The sequence below is a fragment of the Halichoerus grypus genome, chromosome X, assembly GCF_964656455.1.
Source record: "Halichoerus grypus chromosome X, mHalGry1.hap1.1, whole genome shotgun sequence".
Taxonomy (NCBI): Eukaryota; Metazoa; Chordata; class Mammalia; order Carnivora; family Phocidae; genus Halichoerus; species Halichoerus grypus.
In genome coordinates this window covers 15,677,352-15,704,400 of record NC_135727.1, presented here as the reverse complement: position 1 = coordinate 15,704,400, position 27,049 = coordinate 15,677,352, and the positions used below count along the sequence as shown (strand labels likewise).

The 27,049-nt window shown below is 41.1% G+C and overlaps 1 protein-coding gene across 4 annotated transcripts in view; it reads right to left on the bottom strand.

Annotated features, from left to right (window-relative positions):
* The window catches only part of ARHGEF6 (Rac/Cdc42 guanine nucleotide exchange factor 6), a 96,817-nt gene that overhangs the window by 28,123 nt on the left and 41,645 nt on the right, over positions 1-27,049 (bottom strand). For all 4 annotated transcript variants that reach the window (XM_078064181.1, XM_078064182.1, XM_078064180.1 and 1 more), the window contains 4 exons: positions 25,822-25,892; positions 11,456-11,550; positions 8,673-8,768; positions 7,088-7,210 (listed from right to left, as the gene is read on the bottom strand). In XM_078064181.1, the coding sequence (XP_077920307.1) occupies positions 7,088-7,210; positions 8,673-8,768; positions 11,456-11,550; positions 25,822-25,892 (385 nt within the window). The remainder of the gene's footprint in view (positions 1-7,087; positions 7,211-8,672; positions 8,769-11,455; positions 11,551-25,821; positions 25,893-27,049) is intronic.

Genomic DNA, 27,049 nt, shown 5'->3' with positions numbered 1-27,049 from the left:
AAATGTTACTCTACATAGCCAAGAAGCTCAATGAATTCCAAGTAGGAGACATGCAAAGAGATCCACATACAAATTATAGTAAAAATGCTGAGAGACAAAAACAAAAGAGAAAGAGAAAAACAACTCATCATGGGCTATGGAACCTGAATAAGAATAACCGCTAATTTCTCCTCAGAATTAATAAGGGCCCGGAGGCAGTGAAATGACATACTCAAGGTAAAGAAACAAAACTGCCCACCAAGAATTCTATATCCATCCAAACTATCTGTCAAAAATGTAGGTGGAAAGAAAACATTCCCCAATAAACAAAAACAGAGAATTCTTTGCTGGAAGACCCACCTTACAAGAAATATGAAAGTTAGATGATAAAATCAAGTAAATCCAGATGTAAATTCAAATCCACATAGAAAAAAAGAGCACCAGCAAAGGTAATCATGCAATTATGAGAGACAGTATAAATACCTATTTCTCCTTTTTCTCTTAACTAATATAAAAACAAATGTATAACGCAATTTCATATAATCATATCATGGGGCCTGTAACATATAGAAATGTAATATATTTTACAACCACAGCACAGTGGAGGTGGGTGGGAGGAAAGCTCTACTGGAATAAGGATATGATACCAGATAGTAACTCAAATCCATAGGAAGAAATAAAACACATAGTAAATGAGAATGTTAATGGAACAGATGCTCTAAATATATTCTTGTTCTCCTTTCCTCTCTCAGTTTCATTAATACACATAAAATTACATCAAATAATATTTATAGCAATGTTACTGGGTTTGTAGCATAGAGATGTAATATGTATAACAACAGTAGCCCCAAAAAGGGAAGAAGACACAGAGCTATACAAGGAATAACATTAGTATATCTCACTAGAATTAAGTTAGTGTGAATATAAAGGAGATTCTGGTAAGTTAAGAGATATATATATAGAAAGTCTCTGAGCAACCACCAAAAAAAGGAATTCAAAAAATCACTGAAAGACTTCTGGTTTCAGCTCTGACATGTAAAGAGTTTGGAGGGCATCATTACTACTCTCACAAGAAAAAACACTGAACTGTCTGAAAATCAATGCCTTTTCTTAGATCCACTGGGAATTGAGATCACAGGGAAAACCACCCCCTTCCAAATCTGGAAGGACCGGTAAATACAGAGAATTAAAACAGAGATGCACTTCCCTGAAGGAGAGGCCACTGGAGCCAGTAACTCAAATGCTAATTTTGATGAATTTTAAGAGTCTAAGTGTGGACTAGCTGGGCAGTTAAAAACTCCCGACCCAGTCTCGGGATCCCAATACTTCTGTGGGTTTTGCATCTAAGAGCCCATGCAAGTTCTCATGGTAAAGATGGGAGAAAAATCCCATTGCTTACTGTTCTTACACTTAAAAATTTGTTTAAGAGGGTAGATCTCTGGGGCACCTGGGTGGCTCAGTCGGTTAAGCATCTGCCTTCCGCTCAGGTCATGGTCCTGGAGTCCCAGGATGGAGTCCTGCATCGGGCTTCCTGCTCAGCGGGGAGTCTGCTTCTCCCTCTGACCCTCCCCCCTCACGTGCTTTCTCTCTCTCACACTTTCTCTCTCAAATAAATGAATAAAATCTTAAAAAAAAAAAAAAGAGGGTAGATCTCATGCCATATACGTATTTTTGGCACAATAAAAATAAAAGGGAAAAGTTTTTTTAAAGTGGAGGAGAGGGGCATCTGGGTGGCTCAGTCACTTATGAGTCCGACTCTTAATCTCAGCTCGGGTCTTGATCTCAGGGTCATGAGTTGAAGCCCCGCATTGGGCTCCATGCGGGAGTGGAGCCTACTTAAAAAAAATAGTGAAGGAGAAATAATACTTCCTCAGGCAAATAAAAACTGAGGGAAATTATGACCAGTAGACCACCCTTGCAAAAATTGTTAAAAGAAGTTCTTCAGAGAGAAGGAAACTTAGATCTATATAAAAAAGGAAGAGTGTCAGAGAATAATAATAATTAAGAGTCAGATTCATAACCAACTGAGCCACTTTAATAGTACAATATGCTAGGAGAGAAGATAAAATGAAATCATATAAAATATTTAACTAAAACCAGAGAAGTCAGTAAAAGGGGGGTAGTAAAGAAACAAAGAACAAGTACAATGAATAGAAAACAGTTATAAACATGGTAAACATGAATCCAACTATATCAATAATCACTTTAAATGTAAATGGTCTCAATATGCCAATTAAAAGACAGAGATCATCAGAGTGGATTAAAAAACAAGACTCAACTGTATATTGTCTATAAAACGTTGATAGAATAAAAGGAAAAGGACGCAAAAGATATATAAAAAAATAGCTGGATTATCTACATTAATTTCAGAAAAAGCTGACATCAGAACAAGGAAAACTATCAGGGATAAAGAGGGAGCATTACATAAAGGTAAAGGGCCAATTCTCCAACAAGATAAAACTATCCTTAACGTGAATACACCTAACAATGGAACATCAAAATACATGAGGCAAACATTGATAGAACTGAAAGGAGAAATAGATAAATCCACTATTGTGGTTAGAAACCTCAACATCCCTCTATCAATAATCAACAGATCCAGCAGATAGAAAATTAGTAAAGATATAGCTGAACTGGACAGCACTGTCAATCTAGTAATCTAATTTACATTTATAGAATACTTCATCTAACCACAGAAAAATATATATTCTTCTCAAGCTCACGTGGAACATTCACCAAGATAGATCCAATTCTGAGACATAAAACAATGTAACAAATTTATAAGGATAGAAGTCAACAAAGGGTGCTGGGACATTAGACATAGACACGCAAAAGAATGAAGTTGGACCCCTACCTCACACCGTATGCAAAAAGTAACTCAAAAATAGATTAAAGAGCTAAACGTAAGAGATAACACTATAAAATTCTTAAATAGGCATAAATCCTCATGACCTGGATTAAGCAATAGTTTTTGAGCTATAACATCAAAAGCACAAGCAACATATATTGGACATCATCAAAATTAAACTTAAAATTAAAACTTTTGTGCTTCAAAGGACACCATCAAGAAACTGAAAAGACAACCCACAAAGTGGGAGAAAATGTTTGCAAATCATCTATCTGATAAGAGGAATGTAAAGAAGAATATATAAAGAAGTGTTGCAACTCAACAATGAAAAGATGAATAGCCCAACTAAACAATGGGCAAAGGATTTAAACGAACATATTTTCAAAGAAGATATTATAGCCAACAAGCACGTGCAACTGTGCTCAACATCATTAGCCACTGGACAGGAGGAGACTGACTGCTACTGGCTACATAGTTGCTTTGGGGGAGATAAAAATGTTTTGAAACTAAACGGTGGTGATGGTTGCCCAACCTGGCAAATATATTAACAACCACTCAATTATACACTTTCTTTCTTTCTTTCTTTCTTTCTTTCTTTCTTTCTTTCTTTCTTTCTCTCTCTCTCTTTCTTTCTTTCTTTTTCTTCTTTCTTTCTTTCCTTTTCTTTCTTCTTTCTTTCTTTCTTCTAAAGATTTTATTTATTTATTTATCTGACAGAGAGAGACAGCGAGAGAGGGAACACAAGCAGGGGGAGTGGGAGAGGGAGAAGCAGGCTTCCCACGGAGGAGGGAGCCCGATGCGGGGCTCAATCCCAGGACCCTGGGACCATAGATCTGAGCTGAAGGCAGACGCTTAACCGACTGAGCCACCCAGGCGCCCCTCAATTATAAAATGGTGAATTTATAGGACACCTGAGTAGCTGAGGCGGTTAAGCATCCAGCTCTTGATTCTGGCTCAGGTCATGATCTCAGGGTCCTGGGATTGAGCCCCGCGTGGGGCTCTGCACTCAGCAGGGAGTCTGAGGATTTCTCTCCCTCTCCCTCTGCCCCTCTCCCCAGCTCGTGTGTGCATGCATGCACTCTCTCTCTAAAACAGATAAATAAATCTTAAAAAAAATAAAATGGTGAATTTGTGGTATGTACATAATTTCTCAATAATAAAACAAATAATCCAATTTTAAAATAGGTGAAGGATGCGAATAGACGTTTCCCCAAATGAAGACATACAAATGGCCAAAAAGCCCATGAAAGACACTTAACATCATTATTCATTAGGGAAATGCAAATTAAATCACAATGAGAGATCACTTTACACCCATAATGATGGCTATAATCAAACAGACTGATAACAAATGGTGGGGATGTGGAGAAAATGGGACTCTCTGACACTGGTGGTAGGAACATAAATGGGTGCAGCCACTCTGGAAAACAGTCTGACAGTTGCTCTGAAGGTGAAAACAGAAGAGTTATCATATGACCTCGCAATGTCACTCCTAGGAATCTACCCAAGAGAAGTGAAAACATACATCCACCCAAAGACGTGTAGCTGATGTTCAGAGCAGTGGATTATTCACAATCCATATGTCTGCAAATTGGTGAATGGAAGAACAATATGCAGTATCTACATAATGGAATCTTCTGTGGCAATTTAAAAAACGAGGTACTGGGGCGCCTGGGTGGCTCAATGGGTTAAGCGTCTGCCTTCAGCTCGGGTCATGATCCCGGGGTCCTGGGATGAAGCCCCACATTGGGCTCCTGCTCAGCGGGAAGCCTGCTTCTCCCTCTCCCTCTGCCTTTCCCCCTGCTTGTGCATGCGTGCTCTCTCTCATATAGATAAATAAAATCTTTTTTAAAAAGTAAAAAGTAAAAACACGAGGTACTAATAAGTGCTACAATACGGATGCAGCTTGAAAACATTACAAGAGAAGAAAGCCAAACACAAAAGGCCCTATGCTGTGTGACTCCACTTAAATGAGATGTCCAGAATCAGCCAATCCAGAGTGACGTAAAGGACTTTAGTGGTTGCCTTGGCCTGGCAATGGAGGGCGCCTGCTAATGAGTATGGGTTTGTTTGGGGAGTGATGAAAATGTTCTCCAATTGATTGTGGTGATGGTTGCCCAACTCTGAATATGCTAAAAATAATTCAACTGTATGCTTCAAATGGGTGAATTGCATGGTATGTGAAGTAGGATTCAATAAGGCTGGTAGATAAAAAAGGAAATGGTAACATTTTCTTTCTCTTTTTTTGGTAATGTTTTATTTCTTAAGCTGGGTGGTGTGTACATGGGTGTTCATTTTATTGTAATTCTTTAAATTTGCATTTAAATTATTCTTTGTAGGTAAAATATAGATCTCAATAAAAATACTGTTTTTAGGGGCGCCTGGGTGGCTCAGTCGTTAAGCGTCTGCCTTCGGCTCAGGTCATGGTCCCAGGGTCCTGGGATCGAGCCCCGCATCGGGCTCCCTGCTCGGCAGGAAGCCTGCTTCTCCCTCTCGCACTCCCCCTGCCTGTGTTCCCTCTCTCACTCTGTCTCTCTCTGTCAAATAAATAAATAAATAAATAAAAATACTGTTTTTAGAAGTCTGACAGACCTAGATGCTAATTCTGGCTCAACCACTTAAGAGCTATGAGCTCTCTGGCCGACTATTTGACCTTCCAATGTCTTATCTGTAAAGCAGGGATGGTAGTAATAGTAATTCCCTCATAGGCTCTTACATCATGCGCCTGGCGTGCTGTCAGTACTATTATTAGCCAACATTAGCTCTAAGGAGTTGAGCCACTTGCCTAAATAACTCAGAATCATGGCCTCTCTTTCTTTAAACTCCAACTTCCATATTTGCTATTCCACAAGAATTCATGACTTCGAATAAAATGGACCTTCAAGTGGGACCCACTGAATTCTACCTTTAAAATGTCCTTACTTAATGGCTCTATAAAGTCCATAAAGCTCCTTTTTAAAAGATTCATTCATTCATTCATTCATTCATTTATTTATTTGAGAGAGAGAGTGAGAGAGCACGAGCAGGGGGAGAGGGAGAGGTAGAAGCACACTTCCCGCCGAGGGACTCGATCCCAGGACCCTGGCATCATGACCTGAGCCAAAGGCAGATGCTTAACCGACTGAGCCACCCAGGCGCCCAAGTCAATAAAGCTCCTAACAAACCAGGACAAAACCAAAATTTCCACCACTTCTGAGGGTTTGTGTCAACTGGTGTTCCAGTCTGGCCCTGGGGGTTCAGGTCTGAGCCAGATTAAGAAAAGAATATTCTTTCCGGTCGTGAGCAGCCTCCAGAATCCATATCCATTCTGAGTCTCGTCTCCAGGTTACGTCCTAAGAGACTTTGTGTGGTGAGAGACAGCCCCCCTGCCCCTGCCAGATCTCTAGCACATGATTTCAAAGTTCAAACTGCATCTTTAAGCCTATCATCCAGGGTTCTGGCCCAGATGAAGGCATCTGTGAATGCGTGAGGGATGGGGAGTCAGGCGGTAAGGAAGGGTAGGAGAGATATGAACTTATCTGGGTCCCTTGCAAGGACTCTTAAAGGAGATACTGTTTCGTTGTTCCCCACGAATTGGAAACAATTTATATTCATGTACAAATATTATCACAGCCCATTGCTTAAAGTGCTTGCCCAATAGTTCACCCTGCTAGTTTCCTTCCACCTTCCCATGTTAATGAGTATCTGCCTCTGAGCCATAGCGCTGTTGGAAATTTCCCCCACCCGCCAAAGGGAAAGTGAAAAAGAGACGAAGCCAGGCACTCTAGCTATCTGCCAGTAACTCAGATAAACCATTCGCCAGGACAGGGGAAAGCGAAAACACTGGATCTAAATAGAGTTTGGCTTCAGGAAAGCCTTCCCTGATGCTACCCTCCTCACCCCACACGAAGCTGATACCACATTGCAAAGTCTCATGGCATCTTTTTAATTTACCCTTTTGTAATACCACATGTTTATGACGTTTAAGTTCATGTCTGTATTTCTCTTGAGATTCTATGTTCCAGGAGGGGAGGGACTTCCTCTTCCTTGTTGACTACTGTAACCCCCATCAGCTAGTACAGGACCCTGCCCATAGTAGATGCTCAGTAAATTATCTATTGCACTGACAGACAAGCAATCCGTGGAACAACGAATTAATTCCTGCAATGATGAAGGGGGATGATCAAAAGTTCAACTGGAGACCTTGGATTTCCAAATGAAGCGGTCCTAGGAAAGGATCTCACTGTGGAACAGCTTATCTGGGGAAATGGTACAACTTACCTGTGCTGTGTGAGCACATTGACAGCTGAAGGATGATTTGCACAGTAAGCCAGGTACATAGATTTAAAATGAGGCATGAGGTTCAGTAGGCAACCTCCTACTTTGTGTTGATTTTCCGGAAACCTGGAGGTAAGACAAGATGAAACACAGAATGTAAAATAAGAAAGAAACAGGGGGATAAAGGAAGAGGATTCCAATCAAATCTGGCGACACGCAAACCTTTTGAATTCTTTTGCCAAAGTGAAAAGAGAAACTAGATTATAAGCACTTTTGCCATGGAATGCAAGTTCTTGGCTGCCACTTTATTATTATTATTATTTTTTTAATGGGGTAATTGACCATCACTTCAAACTCGAGCCGCCAAACATAGTGCTCATATATAGGAGCCAGATACTTACTTGAAATGACCAGGTAGGGTTGTTTTTTAAAGATATTTGTTCAAATTACAATATTCAAAATTTTAGCCAGGCACACACAAAAATACTCTTGGCTAATTTATATGAAGTTCAAGTACAGACAAAAGTAATCAAATCCCAAACTGACACATCAGAAAGGAATATTATGTAGTCTTAGGGGCTTGGTGGCTGCTAGGCAGGATGGCCTCAAGACTTTAATTTTTTTAAGTTACAAGCCACCTGTTTTCATTTGTAGACCAATCAGAAAAGTGCAAGAAAGAAAAAAAAATTACTCAGTATTCCACCATTCAGAGACCGCTATTAGAACAATTTTGGCATATTCCTTGGTCTTCCTTCTACATGTTTCTCTATAAAATGGAAAATAAAGATTACAAATCTAGTTTGTAATCGGTTCTTCTCACTTAGTGACTTATTTTTCCACGTCAATAAGCTGGATCCCTATCAACATTGAGGACGGCCCCTCAGGCCTCTGGTGTGGGCTTTTACCATCTTCCTTCCTGGATGGAAAGCTCAAGAAACAGGCAATCACCCCGATTTCCCTGGAGATGATGAAAGTTGCCAACTTCTCTGAGATACAGTGCTTGGAAAATTAATCTTGCTACAGAATTATATTGCCTGAAGATCATTACAATCCATTCTGCAGTATGAAGCTGAACACCTCAACCATCAAGCTAGCCTTCCAATACGTATTGTGGTTCACATAAAGATATACTTTCCTTTCCCCACTTTTTGTGTATTTCAACTGTTAATATAATAGACAAGATACCAGGCGTGATTTAAAGAGAAAAAGCAGCTTATACAACTGAATGAATCACCTGACTAACTTTTCCAAGTAATTTGCAATGTACAAAAGAAAATATCGAATCAATATCAAAGGCAATGTCCCTGGTCAATGGAGACCTTATCTGTCTCTCATATTGACCAGGAGCAGTAAACCGATACAATTTTTAAATAAAGTCAGAAATAATTTACTGCATGTAGAACCCTGATATACAACCAGGGGTTTGGCTCTCCCTAGCGCATTTTCTCTGTACTGGGACAATTTATCAACGTTGTAACAAATGAGTAAATACAAAGTGTCCCTATCTAAGACAACAGCTAGCAGGAAAAGAAAACACACCAAAGAAATGATGTTGCTAGCTATTCTAAAGGCAACATACAACACTTACTTGGAACACTCTTCCAAGGCTTGGCAGAGCGTCTGTTGAAATGAGCATACTTCCTCGAAGTTCCCCAGTAAAGATGTAAATTCCACAGTACTCAGACTGAAAAAAAACCAAAAAAACATACATAGTTTCAGTGGATAGAACTTCAGGATGATTCCAGTTATCCATGTCTAGTCTAGTGAGCTGATAATTTGCTAAAAAAATTGGCAAATGGGACGAGGGAAGCAATCCCTAGATTTTAACTTTCGCTTTTTAATTTACACCAGCTCTGTGGTCTTAAACAACATTTAAAAGCGTCTTTCCTTGATTTCCTTTTTCTACAATAAGAATAATGATCCTAAAGCAAACAAGTGTTTACTAAAGACATTTACGTGTTTTACAATGTGATGAGTGAACGGATAACAAGTGCGTAATATCTAAGTATCTCAATAGGCAAAATACATCATGGCTGGGGATAAATGCAAACAAGTTTGAGTATTCTAGAGGAGCTGGGAGAGTAACTGAAAGATATTATAAATGCTCATAGACTGCACAGGGAAAAACCACAAGATCCAGTTTCTCTCGATTTAAAATGCTCATAAATCAACAAAAGGAAATCTTTATCAGAGGAAGTAGAGGAGAAGAAAATAGTACTGATTTGTTTGTTTGTGGAATGGAATGGAGCAAATAAAGGCAAACTGAACAATTTTATCCAGAGCCTCCGTACTATGAATCTTCTCCATTCTTCCCCTACCAAATGGTAGGTGATAACATGCACCAACACTACTCACACAAGCACTTAACACCTCTGCAGGTGTCTCACAAATATTTTTATTTTTTTATATTTTATATTTTATACTTTATTTTTATCTTTTTTACATTTTATATTTTAACCTGACAAGTTCACAAGGTAGGTGCTATTGTCTCCATCTTACACGTAAGGAGACCCAGGCACAGAGAGGTTAAGCAAATCACCCAATGTCACAAAGCCAGTGAAGGGTGAAGCCAGGATTTAAACCACAACATTCTAGCTCCAGAGGCCATGCTCTTAAACACTTTTTGGGAGAAGACTTTTCTGAAGACTTAAAAGGCCAGTGTCGGCCACGTGTTCTTTCTTCACATCATAATACGAGGGGAGTGTTTCCAAGAGAGTGATTTTTGCTGACAAAGCAAAGGAAGCCCCACACAAACGATACCAGTAACCCCTCGAGCATCAGAAGCGCCCAGTTCCTCTGCCATCATGCCCTTCTGAACCACAAGCTGGAAAACCCCTAGCATGGGTGTCAAAAGCGAAACCTTCAGCCAGCCAGTTTCCTTGACTTTCCTCCGTCATGGCCCCAAGAAGCTGACTGGGGGGCCAACTTGAACTTGATCAGGGACTTTCTTGGCCCCCTCAGGATCAGACAGTAAACAGTCTGGTTTGCTCCAGTCGCTCCGGGGTCCACAAGACAGCAGGTGGAAACTGACCCTGGCTGCATTCTGAATTTATATGGCAACAGGGAAGTTCTGAGTCAGGCTCCTCGCCTCCTTCATTTTAAATCTTACCATCTCCCCTCCCAGGGTCACCACCTCGGTTTCCTGCCTCTGCCTGTCACCTCCACAAAATGGAAGGCACATTTCAGTCAGCGGCCGGAGGCGCGGTGGGTCGAGTCTGGCGGCTTATTGGCTGTGTGATGGGTATAGCAGTAAGCCTCTCTGGACTTCAGTTTTCTTATTTGTTCAATGGGGACAGTCATTTCTTCCAGGGCACTAGACCCAGTGATTCATTGAGGTTCCTTCCATTCAGCTCTAAGAAGTATGATTCACAGGATTCACTTCATGTTTTACATAATAATAACAAAAGACACTTTGTTGTTGATCGCATTTCAACTCTTACAAAACACGGGAATACAAAATCCTTTCATACTGAAGTGAGATTCCCACAGTGCCATGGAAAATAACCAACTGGGAAATTTAGCAAGACCTTATGCCTTAGCAAACATGATTTGGAAAAAAAAAAAAAGGGGGGGGGATCGCAAAATATGTTAAACTTATTTAAGCCTGAAATCCAGTAGTTGAGACAGCTGTCCAGCAAAAGTAAACTCTTACTGAGGGGAAAGAGGAGGCTTTTGTCCTCCAGTATGTGGGCCCACGGCTCAATTTTCTATTTGACTTATAGATTATAATCTCCAGTAAAGTGTAATCAATTAAAATAAAAATAGGTCAATATTTTTCTTCTGTGAAAACAAAGTTTTCAATTCAAACCTCGGCCACTTCTAAGACCAGAATAAGGTTTGAGTATTTTATTTAAAACAAAACAAAACAAAACAAAACATTTGAACAGCTCTATCATTCTCTTTGGCCTGGGTGAAATACGAGCTCGATGGTGCCCTTACAAACATTCACAAAATGCCACACTCTTTCCACTCTCAGACTGTAGGAAAGAGTTTCTGCCCCAGCAAGCAAAGGTCAGGGGGAGCATGAAACTTTCCAGTTTACATGTTTTCTGCATAAAAACACCAGCAGGTCCTGTTTGTGCAAGGTAAAACTGCATTGTATCGCTTTTAAAATGTACAAGATAACAATTGTGGCAGACAGAGATGCAGATGTGCTCATTCCTTCCGCAGCCAAAAGAGACAGAAAGCCAAGCTCTCCCGCAGCAACATCTTGTGTAATTTCCGCTGCCTTGACCATGTTCTTGGCAACCTGTGATCTATGGAAATTCTTCTAAAGGGCAAAATCAATTATTCAGTGACATAAGAGCAATGACTCTGGATACTGACATTATCTTGCTTTATTTAGCAAGGGGTTTAAAATGTAAATCTTACTTGTTATTGGACTGCAGGGGTCTTAAGTAAGTGACAAGTAGAGACTGAAGTTCTTTAGCATAATCCTTTTCCGTGTCCAAAATGTTCTGTAACACCTATAGAGAAACAAAGGTCAAGGTCAAGGTGAAGATCTTGTATTTGTCAGGGCAGTCCAAGGTAAGATAGAGCTTTAGATCTTTGAACCAAATTACTAGGCTAGCACTGTAGTAAAAGTAAGAAGCGCAAAATCTGAATGCCCTTTGTTTCATTCTAGCAAACTACTTTAATAATTGCACGACCACTGGTTATATTGCATAATTCATATGAATACAGTTTTTCACAGTTACTCATAACCGGAAGGACCTGGCCATTTATTTACACAGCGCTGTTCAGAATGCTTTCATGGGCTTTAAATCATTTATCCTCGGGAAAGGTCTCAGTTAGCTAACAAAGGATCATATGCCCATTTTATGGATGAGAACATTGAGACCAGCTACCTTAAGACATACAGAGTCAATGTCAGGATAATTTCACGATAACTGAGGTCAAATACCACAAAAGATTCTTCTTTATGTTTCGATAAGACCTTTAGGGGACAATACCTGAGGCCACAGGGTATTGTTAAGTAGAGTTAGAACCGGTCTTTTAAGAAAGGCAAAAAGTGCTAGTATGAACAGTTCAAAGAGAAGAGGAAGCTGAAGTGGGAGGAATTTAACAAGGGGAATAAATCATTATGAAGAATAACCAAATTAAAATCCTCTAGGCAAAACAACCAACGTACAGAACGCAAGGTCTCTTGCCCCACCCGTCCTAGGGGCCTGCCCCTTTCCCCAGCCTCTTCTGCGAGTAGCTACAACCTACATTTCAAGCTCCTAGAGCTCGCCAAGCTAACATTTCGGTATGTTGTCTCTCCTAGTGCCTCATTCCTTCAACAGAAATGTACCGAAGGCCCACCCCGCGCCCAGCACCACGCTGCGTGCAGGGCCTTTCCAATCTGTTTGCAGGGGGGGCGCCGCTAAACAGAGGATCACAGGACAATGTGAAGCAATCTTAGCTGCAAGGAGCCCTGCAGGCATCCAGGGTTCCAGACCCAGACTCACAAGACAATGCATGGCGATCCGGTTTTGAAAGGTGGAGTGGACAAAGCGAGCGGGGGCCCAGGTCACTGTGGGCTTTGCGGGGAAACTACCAGACTGGCAGCTGGTCGTCCAGGCTCTGCTACTGATGCACAGGTGGCTACAGTTTTAAGGCTTCACCCGCCTCACCTAGGATTGTGACATTTCACCTACCTCAGGACCATTGTGAAGAGGCACTGAGACGCTGTACAGGACACAGTCCTGCCAATGGACGGGCTTAAAAAAGGTTTCTCCAGGGCGGCGCTACTGACCCCAGACAACCCTTGGCTGTGAGGGGCCGCCCTGGCCATTACGGGACGTTGAGCAGCGTCCCTGGCCTCTACCCACTAGATGTCAGCTGCACGCCCCCCCCCCACAGCCGGGACGGCAACCGAACACCACCTGAAGGACAATATCGCCGCAGGCGAGAAACCCTGGTTGAGAGGCCACAGGCCACAGCGTGGCTTCAAAAGCGAGGACTTAAGCCATACCCCCTCCTCCCTAGCCACTCAGGTCTCCTTTCAGTTCCTCTATTCCTCAGAAACTACTCTCAAAAGGCCTAAGTGTCAATAAACCCCGGGGCCTGGAGGCACTAATGCTCTCTGAAATTAATCCAGTGACCGGATAGGAATGATCCCCCCCCCACCACAGAAAGCTGAAGCACCACCAAGGAAATGCGCAACTATCTGGAGATGAACAAAAAAGAAAACACAGCATAAAAAACTCACGGGGGGCGCCTGGGTGGCTCAGTCGGGTAAGCGTCTGTCTTCGGCTCAGGTCATGATCCCAGCATCCTGGGATCGAGCCCCGCATCGGGCTCCCTGCTCAGCAGGGAGCCTGCTTCTCCCTCTGCCTGCCACTCCCCCTGCTTATGCGCTCTTTCTCTTTCTGACAAATAAATAAAATCTTTAAAAAAATTTAAAAAATTAAAAAAATAAAAAAAAACTCCTGGGATGCAGTTAAAGCAGACAAATATATAGCTGTAAAATGTCCATATCGAAAAAGAAGAAAGAGGACTTCTGGTTTCTGGCCCAGCATTTAAGCAACGTGGCAGTCATTACTCCATCCTAACAATAAGTTGATAGCTGAACTAACTGGGAAAAAAAACAACCCGCCTAACTTTCCTTATATCTGTCAGGGAATTGAGGCCATGGGGGAAAATGCTACCCCCAAAAGTGGAGAGACAGACAGGTAGATGCAGAAAATCAAAACTTGCTGGAGCAGAAACCCACGAGCAGAGTTCTCCACGGAAATCAGGAGCAGGGCAGGAAAACCCGAGCTGTAACTGAATTGCTGGGGGCGCAGTGTGGACAAGTCTGAGAGTTCAGACCCCCAGGGGGCCCAGTCACAGGGCAGCACACCCACCTTTTGTGGTACCTCCGGCAGCTCTACCAGGCTGTCACAATGAAGAGAGGAGGAAAATCTCCCTCCTGCTTCAGAAGCGGGAAAGGAAAGGTAGCCATTTTGAAATACACCAGAGCATTCTGTCCATCCTAACAAGGTCTGCCCTCAAGAGAGAGACTATTTTTTTTTTATTTTTTTATTGTTATGTTAATCCCCATACATTACATCATTAGTTTTAGATATAGTGTTCCATGATTCATTGTTTGTGCATAACACCCAGTGCTCCACGCAGAACGTGCCCTCCTCAATACCCATCACCAGGCCAACACATCCTCCCACCCCCCTCCCCACTAGAACCCTCAGTTTGTTTTTCAGAGTCCATCGTCTAAGAGAGAGACTATTTTACCAGAGCTTAACCTATCAGGTTTTTACCAGAGTCTAACCTAGCTAGGGGAAGGGAAATACCCTACCTCAGCTCCCTCTAGCCTTCCTGTCCCCCCTAAAGGAGGAAAACAACCTGAGAAGCACTGGCGAAGTTCACAGTCGAGAGACATAAACTCACCAAAAGACCATAGGTCTTTTTTTTTTTCCCAGTTAGTTCAGCTATCTACTTATTGTTAGGATGGAGTAATGACTGCCACGCTGCTTAAATGCTGGGCCAGAAACTGGAAGTCCTCTTTCTTCTTTTTCGATATGGACATTTTACAGCTATATTTGTCTGCTTTAACTGCATCCCTAATCGTTGGACTTCAGAATCCCTCCCCAGCCCCCACCACCGTATTACTAAAGGCCTACTTACTGCAGTTCCTTTTACCCAGTGTGTCATGTTTGGCTTCCAACAAAAAGTTATAAGGCATACTAAAGGGCAAAAAACACAGTTTGAAGAGACAGAGAAAACACTGGAACCATAGTCAGGTATGGCAGGAATGTTGGAATTATCAGACTAGGACTTTAATATGACTATGAGTAATACGCTAAGAGCTCTAATGAAAGTAGACGACATACAAGAACAGACGGGTATTGTAAGCAGAAAGATAGAAATACTTAGAATGAATATGAAATGGTAGCGATCCAAAACACTATAATAGAAATGAAGAATGCCTTTGATGGGCTCATTGGTACACTGGACCACTGAAAAAAAGAATCTCTGAGCTTGTGGATATGTCGACAGAAGATTCTGAAACTGAAAAGCAAACAGAAAAAAAAAAAAGACTTAAAAAATGGAACAGAATACCTACGAATTGTGGGATAACACATGTTTAATGAGAATACCAGAAGGAGAGGAAATGGAGAACGGGAAAGAAGAAATACTTGAAACAACAATGACTGAGAATTTTTCCAAATTAATGTCAAACACCAAATGAGAGATCCAGGAAGCTCAGAGATAACCAGCAGGATAAATGCAAAAGACAAACCCACCTAGGCATGTCATATTCAAAGTCCAGATAAAGCAAAGATAAAGAAAAAACCCTGAAAGAACCCAGCTTACCTTCACAAACTCTTAAAATCCTGGAAAAGAACAGGGGGGGGGGGGAACCCAGCTTACCTATAGTGAAGCTAAAATAAGAATTATATCCAATGTATCCTCAGAAACCATGCAAAGAAGAGGCGAGTGCAGTGAAATATTTAAAGCATTGAGGGGAAAAAAAAATTCCACCAACCTGGAATTCTGTACCCTGTGAAATTTTCCTTCAAAACTCAAGGAAAAATAAAGATTTTCTCAGGCATACAAAAATTGAGGGAATTTGTTGCCAGTAGACCTGCCTTGCAGGACATGTTTCAAAAAAGGCTCTTCAGGGGGCGCCTGGGTGGCTCAGTTGGTTAAGCGACTGCCTTCGGCTCAGGTCATGGTCCTGGAGTCCCTGGATCGAGTCCCGCATCGGGCTCCCTGCTCAGCGGGGAGTCTGCTTCTCCTTCTGACCCTCCCCCCTCTCATGTGCTCTCTCTTATTCTCTCTCTCTCAAATAAATAAATAAAATCTTTAAAAAAAAAAAAAAAAAAAAAAGGCTCTTCAGAGAGGAGGAAAATGCTATAGGTCAGAGACCCAGATCTACATAAGGAAAGAAAGTATGAGAGAAGGAATAAGTGAAGATAAAATAAAAACTCTAATTTTTTATATTCTTAATTGATGTAACAGGTAACAGTTTGTTCAAAATAATAAGAGAAACAATGTATTCAATTATATATGTAATTAAGATAAACATATGTATATGCTTATAAAAAAGATAAGCATATATATGCTTATAGATGGGCATATATATAATGCTTATGTATGCTTATGTAGAAATGAAATGAATGACAGCAAGGATACAAGGGATGGGAGGGAGGAATCTGGAGTACTCTGTTATAAGGTACTCGTGCTACCTGTAAAGCAGTATAGTGCTATTTTTGCACTAGTTCTAAATATACATTGCAAACTCTAGGTCAACCACTCAAAAAAGTAAAAAGAAAATTCTAGAATGATACAAACTACCAAAACTGCCCCACAAAAGAAACAGAAAGTCTCAACACCTGTAACAAGTAAAGACACTGAATAAGCATTCAAAACAATTCCCATGAGTTAAAGCCCAGGATAGATGGTCTTACTGGTTGATTCTACCAAAAGTTGAAAGAATTCATATCAGTCCTTCACAAACTCTTAAAATCCTGGAAAAGAACAGAGTAGAGGGTACACTTCCCAATTCCAAAACATACCACAAAGCTACAGTAACAAGATAATTTAGTACTGGTATAGGATAGATATATAGATCAGTGGAGTAGAATTGAGAGTCCAGAAATGAACCCACGGTCAACTGATTTTTGACAAGTGTACCAAGACCTTTCAATAGGGAAAGAACAGTCTTTTCAACAAATGGTGCAAGGACCACATGTCTACACGCAAAAGAATTTGCACTCCAAATCTATAACATATACAAAAAATAATTCAAAATGGACCCAAGAGTTAAAACTACCAAACTCTTAGAAGACGACAGAGGAGGAAATCTTCATGACGTTGGATTTGACACCAAAAGCACAAGGAACAAGAGAAAAAACACATAAGCTGGAATTCATAAAAAATTAAAAACTTTTGTGTGTCAAAGGACATTATCAAGAAAGTGAAAAGACAAGCCACAGAATGGGAGAAATATTTACAAGTCATATATCGGGTAAGGGTCTAGTATCCAGAATATATAGAGAACTCTAACAACTCAACAGTAAAAATAATTACTTGAAAGTTGGCTAAGGATTTGAATAGCCATAGAGTTTCACCATATGACCCAGCAATTTAATTCCTAGAGAAATGAAAACATACGCCCACACAAAAACCTGCGCATGAACCTTCACAGAGCATTATTAATAACAACCAAAAAGTGGATACAATCCAAAGGTCCATCAACTGATAAATGGATAGACACAACCTAGTATATCTATACAATAGAATCTTAGCCATAAAAAAGAAAGAAGTACGGGTACATTCTACAACATGAACAAACCATGAAAATAATATGCTAAGTGAAAGAAACCAGATAGAGGAACAAATAGTGTATGATTCAGTTTATATGACATGTCCAGAATAGGCAGAATCCATAGAGACAGAAAGTAGATTAGTGGTTGTCAAGGTCTGGAGGAAGTGATTGCTAATGGGTACAGGGCTTCTTCTTTTTTTATTATTTAAATTCAATGTAGTTAACATATACTGTATTATTAGCTTCAGAGATAGACTTTAGTGATTCATCAGTTGCATATGAAACCCCGTGCTCATTCTTTCACGTACCCTCCTTAATGCCCATCACCCAGTTACCCTATCCCCCCACCCACCTCCCCTCCAGCAACCCTATTTGTTTCCTAGAGTTAAGAGTCTCTTATGGTTTGTCTCCCTCTCTAATTTGTCTTATTTTATTTTTCCCTCCCTTCCCCTATGTTCATCTGTTTTGTTTCTTAAGTTCCACATATGAGTGAAATCATATGGTATTTGTCTTTCTCCGACTGACTTATTTTGCTTAGCAGAATACACTCTAATTCCATCAATGTCGTTGCAAATGGCAAGATTTCATTCTTTTTGATGGCTGAGTAGTATTCCACTGGAGATATGATATGATATGATATATATATGGGAATATATATAATATCACCTCTTCTTTGTCCATTCATCTGTCGATGGACATCTGGGCTCTTTCCATAGGTTGGCTATTGTGGACATTGCCGCTATGGGTACAGGGTTTCTTACTGAGGTGATGAAAATATTGTAAAACCAGAGAGTGGTGATTGTCACATAACTGTTAACTTACTAAAAATCAGTGAATTGTACAGTTTAAAATGGTGAGTTATGTGGTATGTGAATTATATGTCAATAAAGCTATTTTAAAAAGTCAAAGCACGCATTTCTCAGCTGTTAATAGAAACTCTGGTTTTTCTCTCGGACTCCAAGTCCTCATCCAGGAAAGTGTCCTTCCAAACTCGAATCTGCCCATCATGGAGCTCTCTGCCCAGCTGGGCCGCTGTTCACAGCAGTGCCTCAGCTCATCACCTATATTCATGCTCAGCACTAATATTCGTTTTGTAGTCTTAGAAATGGAGAGAACTGCACCAGAATTCAGCAGTATCATCTTTTTTTAAGGAAGAGGTAAAACATACGCAGACCGCTTTATTAACAATATTTATTTGTCTATATGTATTGAGAGCGGGGAAAAGGATGGTGGCATGCCTTCCTGCTCACGTTCAGGAAGGAATGAAGTCATCTAATCATCTCCTTTTGTTCACATTTTTCTAAAAAGACCATGTCTGGAAACAAGCCATCCCACATCCTCACCCTCCCTTCAAGCACTGTCGCCTATAACTGTCACCCTACCCAAATTATAATGTCTGCTGGAAACAAGAAAAACAAAATAAAAAAAATCAAACTAGATCCAGTCATTCATTGCCTGAAGGGAATTTTTAAATTAGAAAAGTCAGACATTATTTACATCATAAAATGTGATTTTTACAACAAACAACACGGCTTTAATCCGACCTCCCTCTCACCACTGAAACAGCTCTATTATTTCAACTTCCTCCAAAATGCTATCATTTGGGGCTCCTTTAAAAGAAATCGCTAAGATTTTGCAAAGAAAAAAAGAAAAGAGAAGAAAAAAAAAAAGAAGAAATCACTAAGATTTTGCAAGAAGGGTACCAACTGTCCTGCTCCAATGGGCTTATCCAATAGGTGAGGCAGCGCGCTCTGGAGAAGCTTCATTCTTGATGGACCCACTAGCCTGGGACCCACAGAAGGCAAAGGTGAGTTAGTGGGTGGACACCTGCTGCCTTGGGGTGAGTTCTGGAGAGCTAAACCGAAAATGTATTTGAACTCATATTGTTGCAAGTTTTGAGGGTGGCTGAGTGCTGACTTTACAAAACTAAACTGACAAAGGTGGTCAATGAATCCTTCATTAAGTAGTGCAAAAAAAAAAAAAATTGAATGGTAACATACTAAATAGCGCTGCCCTTGCTGTGGGTTGATTAGTAGAAATGCTCATCTGGGTGGATGCTTGGGATTGTTTCCCAAATTCATTTGGGCTTTTATTGCTTTCCTCAATCTCAAAAGACCAAGTGATGAACTTCTGAGACTGGTTCTTTATTTTTCAGGCCACGGGGCATCTACTGTAAAAGGATAAAAAGGGAAGCAGACAGAGGAGGCTATGTGTTCCCAAACAGAAGGCCTCAGTGGTGAGTCAGAAGGCAAGGGGTTTGGCAAGCCAACCAGCTTCAGAGCAGTACAGTTTGATCGAGATGAAATCCATTCGACCTTACTAAAATAGACTGTGCCCAGACATTGTCTTTGCCTCCCTGACTCTGTCTTCCCAAGGACAACTGAGTATCCTTTTGCTCCACTAACCTCTGACTAAATTCAGAATAAGACAGATGGTAAGAAGCCATAGCAAAAGAGGTGGAGGCCTTTTGTACCTCCATCCTGGACTATTGATTTTCCAGTAAAATATATTTCTCACGTTTCCTGGAAAGGCTTGAGAGTGAGTTCATTTTTATAACTCTTTCTTCCAAAAGGAAAGAGTCATAGAGTATGAAGGAACTATTTTAAGAGGCGAAAATGCATAAACCAAGGCTGAAAACAGAGAGATGTCCCATGATCAAGGGGGACTCTAATGGCCTCAGGAAACCTTAAATCAAAGCAAAGGCATCATATTATAGGAATTCCGAGATAATTGTGATGCCTGTAAAAATGAGCTCATGTTGATAAAGTCCTACGGGACCTAAGAAGGCACCATATTACTGTATTTATATCATCTTTGGCTTATATGCTCCTCTCTTACGTCTGAGTACAGTAATTGGTTCCACGCCTCCAGGTCCTTGGCTTTCCTGAAACAAACAGCACTATCTCCCTATCAACAGACTCTGCAAATCCTGTCACCACCTCCACCCCCAGCTCTCAGATGGAAGATAAACAGTTGACCCTCGAACCACAAAGGTTCAAACTGCGCAGGTCCACTTAGACGTGAATTCTTTTCAATAAATACAGTACAGTACTGTAAAGGTATTTTTTTCTTCCTTATGATTTTCTTAATAACATTTCCTTTTCTCTAGCTTACTTTGAGAGTGCAGCATATAACACATATGACATACAAAATAGGTGGTAATCAGCTGTTTGTGTTATCGGTGAGGCTTCTCGTGAACTGCAGGCTACTGGTTAAGTTGTTGGGGAGTCAAAAGTTATACATGGATTTTCGGCTGTGCAGGGGGTCAGTGCCCCTAACCCCCGAGTTGCTCAAGGCTCAACTGTATATGGACGGGTAAGACAGGAAATGGGTAGGTGAAAAAGTACAAGGGATATGGAGAAGGAGTAAATGGATAGATGTATAAAGTAGTTTAGGTCGGTAGATTAAAAAAGGGAAGGTGCACAGAGGACTTTCAGGGCAGTGAAAATACTCTGTATGATCCGCTAATGATGGATACGTGCCATTATACATTTGCCCAAACCCAAAGAACATACCACACCAAGAGTGAACCCTCATGTAAACTATGGACATTGGATGATAATTATTCTTCAGTTGTCACAGATCCCTACTCTGGTGGGAGATGCTGGTAGTGGGCGAGACTGTGCATGTGTCTGGCTGGGGGCGGGGGGATAGATGAGAAATCTCTGGACCTTCCGCTCAATTTTGCTGTGAACCCAAAACTGCTCTATAAAATAAAGTCTTAAAAAGGTGGGGGGGGGGCACCTGGGTGGCTCAGTCGTTAAGCGTCTGCCTTCGGCTCAGGTCATGATCCCGGGGTCCTGGGATCGAGCCCCACATCGGGCTCCCTGCTCAGCGGGAAGCTTGCTTCTCTCTCTCCCTCTGCCTCTCCCCCTGCTTGTGCTCTCTCTCTCTCTCTCTGACAAATAAATAAATAAAATCTTTAAAAAAAAAAAAGGTGGGGGGTGGATAAGCACTAGAGAAAGGTAGAGAAAATTCAGGGTGGGAGCAAGTGGGCAGGTAGATGAGTAAGAGAGAAAATGGGGTAAGCAGAAGGTGGGTGGTGAGAGCAGAAATTACAAGAGGTTTCCTGGCATTTTTATGGGATCTAATATGCCACACACGCCCCACCTTTCCTACCGAATGCAGGTTCTTTAAGACACACCCTTAAGGCATCTGCCACAAGTTACAATGCAGTAGAAGAAAGTTAGAAAAAAAAATAATGCTGCCTATTACTGCTTGTATTTGCCTGTTTGGGAGTAGGGAGACATCACCTCTCCCTCTGCAGACCGATGCTCACGGCCGGGATTGAACATTCGGATCCCTGCGTGTGGCAGTGCAAAGGATAGCATCCTTCCCATGCCCTGCAATGAATGCAGTGAATAAAGCACTGCACCTTCCCAGGGACATTTCGATGGGCGAAGAAGAGAGTGCAGTCCACCCTGCGACCTGAACTCCCTTCCAGCTCTTCTCCACTTATCTAAGTCTTAACATGCTTAAATCCCTTCTCTCACTGAACCTTTCCCTTTATTGGTTCTCCAACATCAGTTTAGTGAGCTTCAGAATCACATGTGGGGGAGGGGCGAGGAAGGGGCTGAAGGCCTTGTTAAAAATGTGGTTTCCTGAGATCTGGGGCCAGAGATTCTGAGGTATAGCAAGTCAGGTGTGGGGCCCAGACAGCTGCACGTTTAACAAGCTTCCCGGGGGGCTTCGGATGCAGGATCCCTCGACCACATTTTGAGAAACCCATCTTAGGACACTTTATAACTTTTCATCATTCTCTGCCATGTGGCTTACACGATCACGTCCGTCCTGCCTTCCCCATGAGGCCGTGGGTGCTAAGACTTAGGTGCTGCGTGTAAATTAAGCCTGATAATGAAGCCACTTAGATTCATTTTTTCAGTTTTACTGAGGTACAATTGACAAATAAAAAGTATATATATTGGAGGTATATAACTTGATATTTTGATATAGGTACACATTGCAAAATGATCACCACAATCAAGCTAATTAACATCCCTCCCCTCACATTGTTGCCATTTTCCTTTCTTGTTGCTATTGTTGCTGCTGTTCTTTATTTTTAAATACTTCCTGGCACATAACATCAAGTTATGATAGGGAAAGAAAGTCAAGGAGCAGGATAAGATTATCAGAAAAACAGTGACTAGAAAAATGATACACTGTTTTGCAATGGTGAAAAAAGCTCAACAAATGGCAGTGTATCTTGAGAACACAGAAGGAACCAAGATCAGGGGCAGCACAAGTCTCCTCTGGCCTGCCATGGCCCTAAAGGATGCTCAACACATATTCAAAACAACAAGCCAGTCTCAGACACATTGATGTGCCACCAGAATTGCACCAAGGCCTGAATGGGGCAGAAATCAGCAGACGATCCCTTGGAAACTTGGAAAGGGGGAGATGATATCCACAGACTTACCAATTCAAGAGGTCGCTACCCTGCCCAAGTTTATAGTATATAATGGTTAATTTAATTTTAGTTTTTAAAAGATTTTATTTATTCACTTGAGAGAGAGAGAAAGAGAGAGAGAGAGAGAGCACATGAGCGGGGGGAGAGCCATAGGGAGAAGCAAACTCCCCGCTGAGCTGGGCGCCCGACATGGGGCTCGATCCCAAGACCCAGAGATCACAACCTGAGCTGAAGGCAGATGCTTAACCATTGGAGCCAACCAGGGGCCCTGTGATGGTTAATTTTACATGTCACTTCACTGGGTCACAAGGTACCCAGCTTAAACATTATTTCTGGGTGTGTCTGTGAGCGCATTTCCAGATACGATGAGCCTTTGAATTGGGAGAGTGAGTAAAGCAGACTGCCCACCCCAGTGTGGGTGGGCATCATCCAATCTGCTGAGGGCCTAAATAGAACAAAAAGGTAGAGGAAGGGAGAATTGTTCTCTCTGCCTGACTTCTTGAGCTGAAACATCAGTCTTCTCTTACCCTCAGACTAGAACTTACACCATTGGTTCTCCTGGTTCTCAGGCCTTTGGACAATTCAACTTCTAGGAATCCACTCTACACATCTTCATATAGTTTGCCAAAGTCCTATGTATAAGATCTTCACTGCAGAATTGTTGATATAGCAGCAAGGAACCAGAAGCAATGCACATGAACTCCAACAGGAGTTGGGAGAGACAAACTGTAGGACATCCAGAATTTGTATATAAGATTTACATAAGACCCATAAGAATCACAGAGGTTAATGTGCCTTGGATAATCCCAATGACATTTTAAATTGGTAGAATCATTGTATGTACATACGACATCTTCTTTATCCATTCATCTATCGATGGACACTTGGGCTGCTTCCATATCTTGGCTATTGTAAATAATGCTGCCATAAACATAGGGGTGCATGGATCCCTTTGAATTAGTGTTCTCATATTCTTTGGGTAAATACCCAGTAGTGTGGTTGCTGGATCATAAGGTAGTTCAATTTTTAACTTTTTGACACACACACACACACAAACATACACACACTGGAATATTATTCAGCCACAAAAAAGAATGAAATCTTGTCATTTGCAACAACATGGATGGAGCTAGAGAGTATTATGCTAAGTGAAATAAGTCAGTCAGAGAAAGACAAATACCATATGCTCTCACTCATATGTGGAATTTAAGAAACAAAACAAATGAGCAAAGTGAAAAAAGACAGAGAGAGGCAAACCAAGAAACAAACTCTTAACCACAGAAAACACAATGATGGTTACTAGAGGGGAGGTGGGTGGAGTGGGGGATGGGGGAAACGGGATGGGGATGAAGGAGGGCACTCGTGATGAGCACTGGGTGATGTATGGAAGTGTTGAATCACTAAATTGTACATCAGAAACTAATAATACACTGTATGTTAACTAACTGGAATTTAAATAAAAACTTGAAAAAATAAATTGGTAGAATCAGCAGAAGCAGAGACAGCTCCAAAGCAGCTTGACGGCATACTCCAAATCCACAGGGAGAAGAAGCTATGGTAATATTTTCATCCACCATTTGACTGCATCCTTTCTTTAAAAATTAAATCACTGGGGGGGGGGGGCGCGCCTGGGTGGCTCAGTCCGTTAAGTGTCTGACTCTTGATTTCGGCTCAGGTCATGATCTCAGGGTCGTGGGATCGAGCCCTGTGTCGGGCTCCATGCTCAGTGGGGAGTCTACTTCTCTCTCTCTCCCTCTTCCGCCGTTCCTCCCCCAACTTGTGCACCCATGTGTGCTCTCTCTCTCCCCCCCCCTCTCTAAAATAATAAATAAATCTTTTAAAAAATTAAATCACTGGGGTGGGGTGGCTGGGTGGCTCAGTCAGTTAAGTGCCTGACTCTTGGTTTTGGCTCAGGTCATGATCTCATGGTCGTGAGATGGAGCCCCCCCGTTGGGCTCTGTGCTCAGTGCAGAGTCTGCTTGAGATTCTCTCTCAAATAAATAAATAAAATCTTTAAAAAAAATTAAATCACTGGGGATCACCTGGAAGCTAAAAGAAATGGTCAGAGAGGAAGGGAGAAGGGAGCCCAGCTCTGTTGGGTAATATATTTTAACCTCAGAAATGTAAGAAGAAAAACAGTGATAAAATTGTCCCCTATTATTATTGTCCGTGTCACCTATGAAGCTCCTTCCTGAGTTTTCATACCAACTACTGCTCACAACATCATTATGGAGCAAATTCACTGAAGAGCGCAATTCTGTCTTTTGAAACACAATGTATAGAGATGTTTAAAAACTATCCATGCACAGAATGAAAGGAGTGTGCAGTCCAAACGCATATCCAATATTGGGTGAAAAGCGACACTATTTCAGCTGAGGTCGGGGACGACGACGAAGCTAGCAGACAGGAAAACTTAGAGGTTATGTTGACTTGACCTTTTCATTAGTGACTGGGCCAAGTCTGGAAAGGAGACATGAAGGAAAGCAGAGAGAAGATTAAGGAGAATAATAGGATTTTTTTTTCAAATGGGAACTTATTTTGAATATTGCACATGCCCTATTTATAGCTAATAGATTTTGACATATCTGTGTTCAAGCCAGAGCTATTTCATTCCTCCCTCTGGGCCAAAGGGCAGTCTTCCCCTCAGGCTCTCCTCAAACACAAGGTTGATAATATTTCCGAGGACATCATAATGGACTGATTGATTCTAAAATAAGATCACAGTATACAGTCACTTAAAACTTATTGCTTAGAGGAACTTGGTAATTCACCTTCTAAATATCTGGTAAGGCTATATCTAACGGCTGAATTTCCTCATGATGCCTACATGTGAACCGATTTCTCTTTCGGCACTGTTTAATAGGCCTTGCTCTGAATCTTTGTGCTACCTTTGAATTTTTCAGTACAGTGGATGTAAAAGTTCTAGCCATCTGTACAAGGCCTATTGACATTAGACCCTTGCAATACTCCGCCGAGTCCCCCGTAAGTGTCACCTCAATGCATCTGTGGCTCAGCCAGTGAAAAGGTTCCATACAGACAGTCAAGAAATTCTTTGGTTATGATCTGAACACTCACCACAGTATAATAGTTCTTGGTAAGCGGAGTAGTTTCAAATCCTTTGACAGCCTTGGGGGAGAGAGGTCTCTCTGTGAAAAAGACATTTAAATTATGTTAATAACATCCAAGGCGAAGAGGAGCATTTTATAACGTAGGTCAAGTAACCTACTACAAATACTGTAAAATGGAAAGATCAGTGGAAATGTACAGTCCTCAATAAGTGAAACTATACTTTTACTAAACTCTAGATGGTCCAAGTTAGATCTTGTCCAGGCCCCCTCAATCTCTGAGGAGTTGACTCCGGGAAACAAACTGAAGGTTACAGAAGGGAGGTGGGTGGGGGGATGTGGTAACTGGGGGATGGGCATTAAGGAGGGCACATGGTGTGATGAGCACTGGGTGTTATACGCAACTAATGAATCGCTGATTATATCAAAAACTAATGATGTACTACTATACATTGGCTAATTGAATTTAAATTAAAAAAAAAAAAGAAAAAGCCTAACTAATGAATGGCAGGGCCAGGGCAAGAACTTTTCTCCATTTGGGCGTGTTTAATTACTGCAGTCTGTCTCTCCACTCAACTTATTCAAAAACAGATAAGCAAAGCCAACGCTAACCAAATATATGTATTTGTAACTTGTAAGTTATTATACGAGTATAATATAATATAGAGAATAGCGACCATCCTCTCTTGGGGCTCTCTACTGTGCCAAAAATAAAATAATTAAAATCTCTAACACACTGAAAACTAGCAGGAAATTCTTGTTTCTTTTATGTATCATTTTAATATCATAACATTCAGTGATAAAATGCTTTCTTTTACAAAGTTACTCTTACCTACCAAACTCATGACTAAGAGACATCCTAACACATTCTTTCTTTAAAAAAAAAAAATTTAAGATAAATACAAGATGGTGATCTTTTCTACCCTCATTTTCTCCTTTGCTTCATTTTGTTTTATATTCCATTTCTATCTTGCTATATTATATGCTGCTTTAAATTCTCTCTGAAGTACGGTGGAGTATATATAAATAACCAAATGATAAGATAGCATCACGCTTGATTTTTCCTTTAAAAAAATATTTTCTAGTTTTAAATCTACTACATTCCCACCCTAAAAAATGCAAATTTTAGAAAAGAAAAGAAAAACTGATGATTAGCCCATCACTCAGAGCTAACCATCATCAGAGTAACATTATAAAGCATGTCTTCCCATCCTTTTTATATATGTATTTGTGGACAC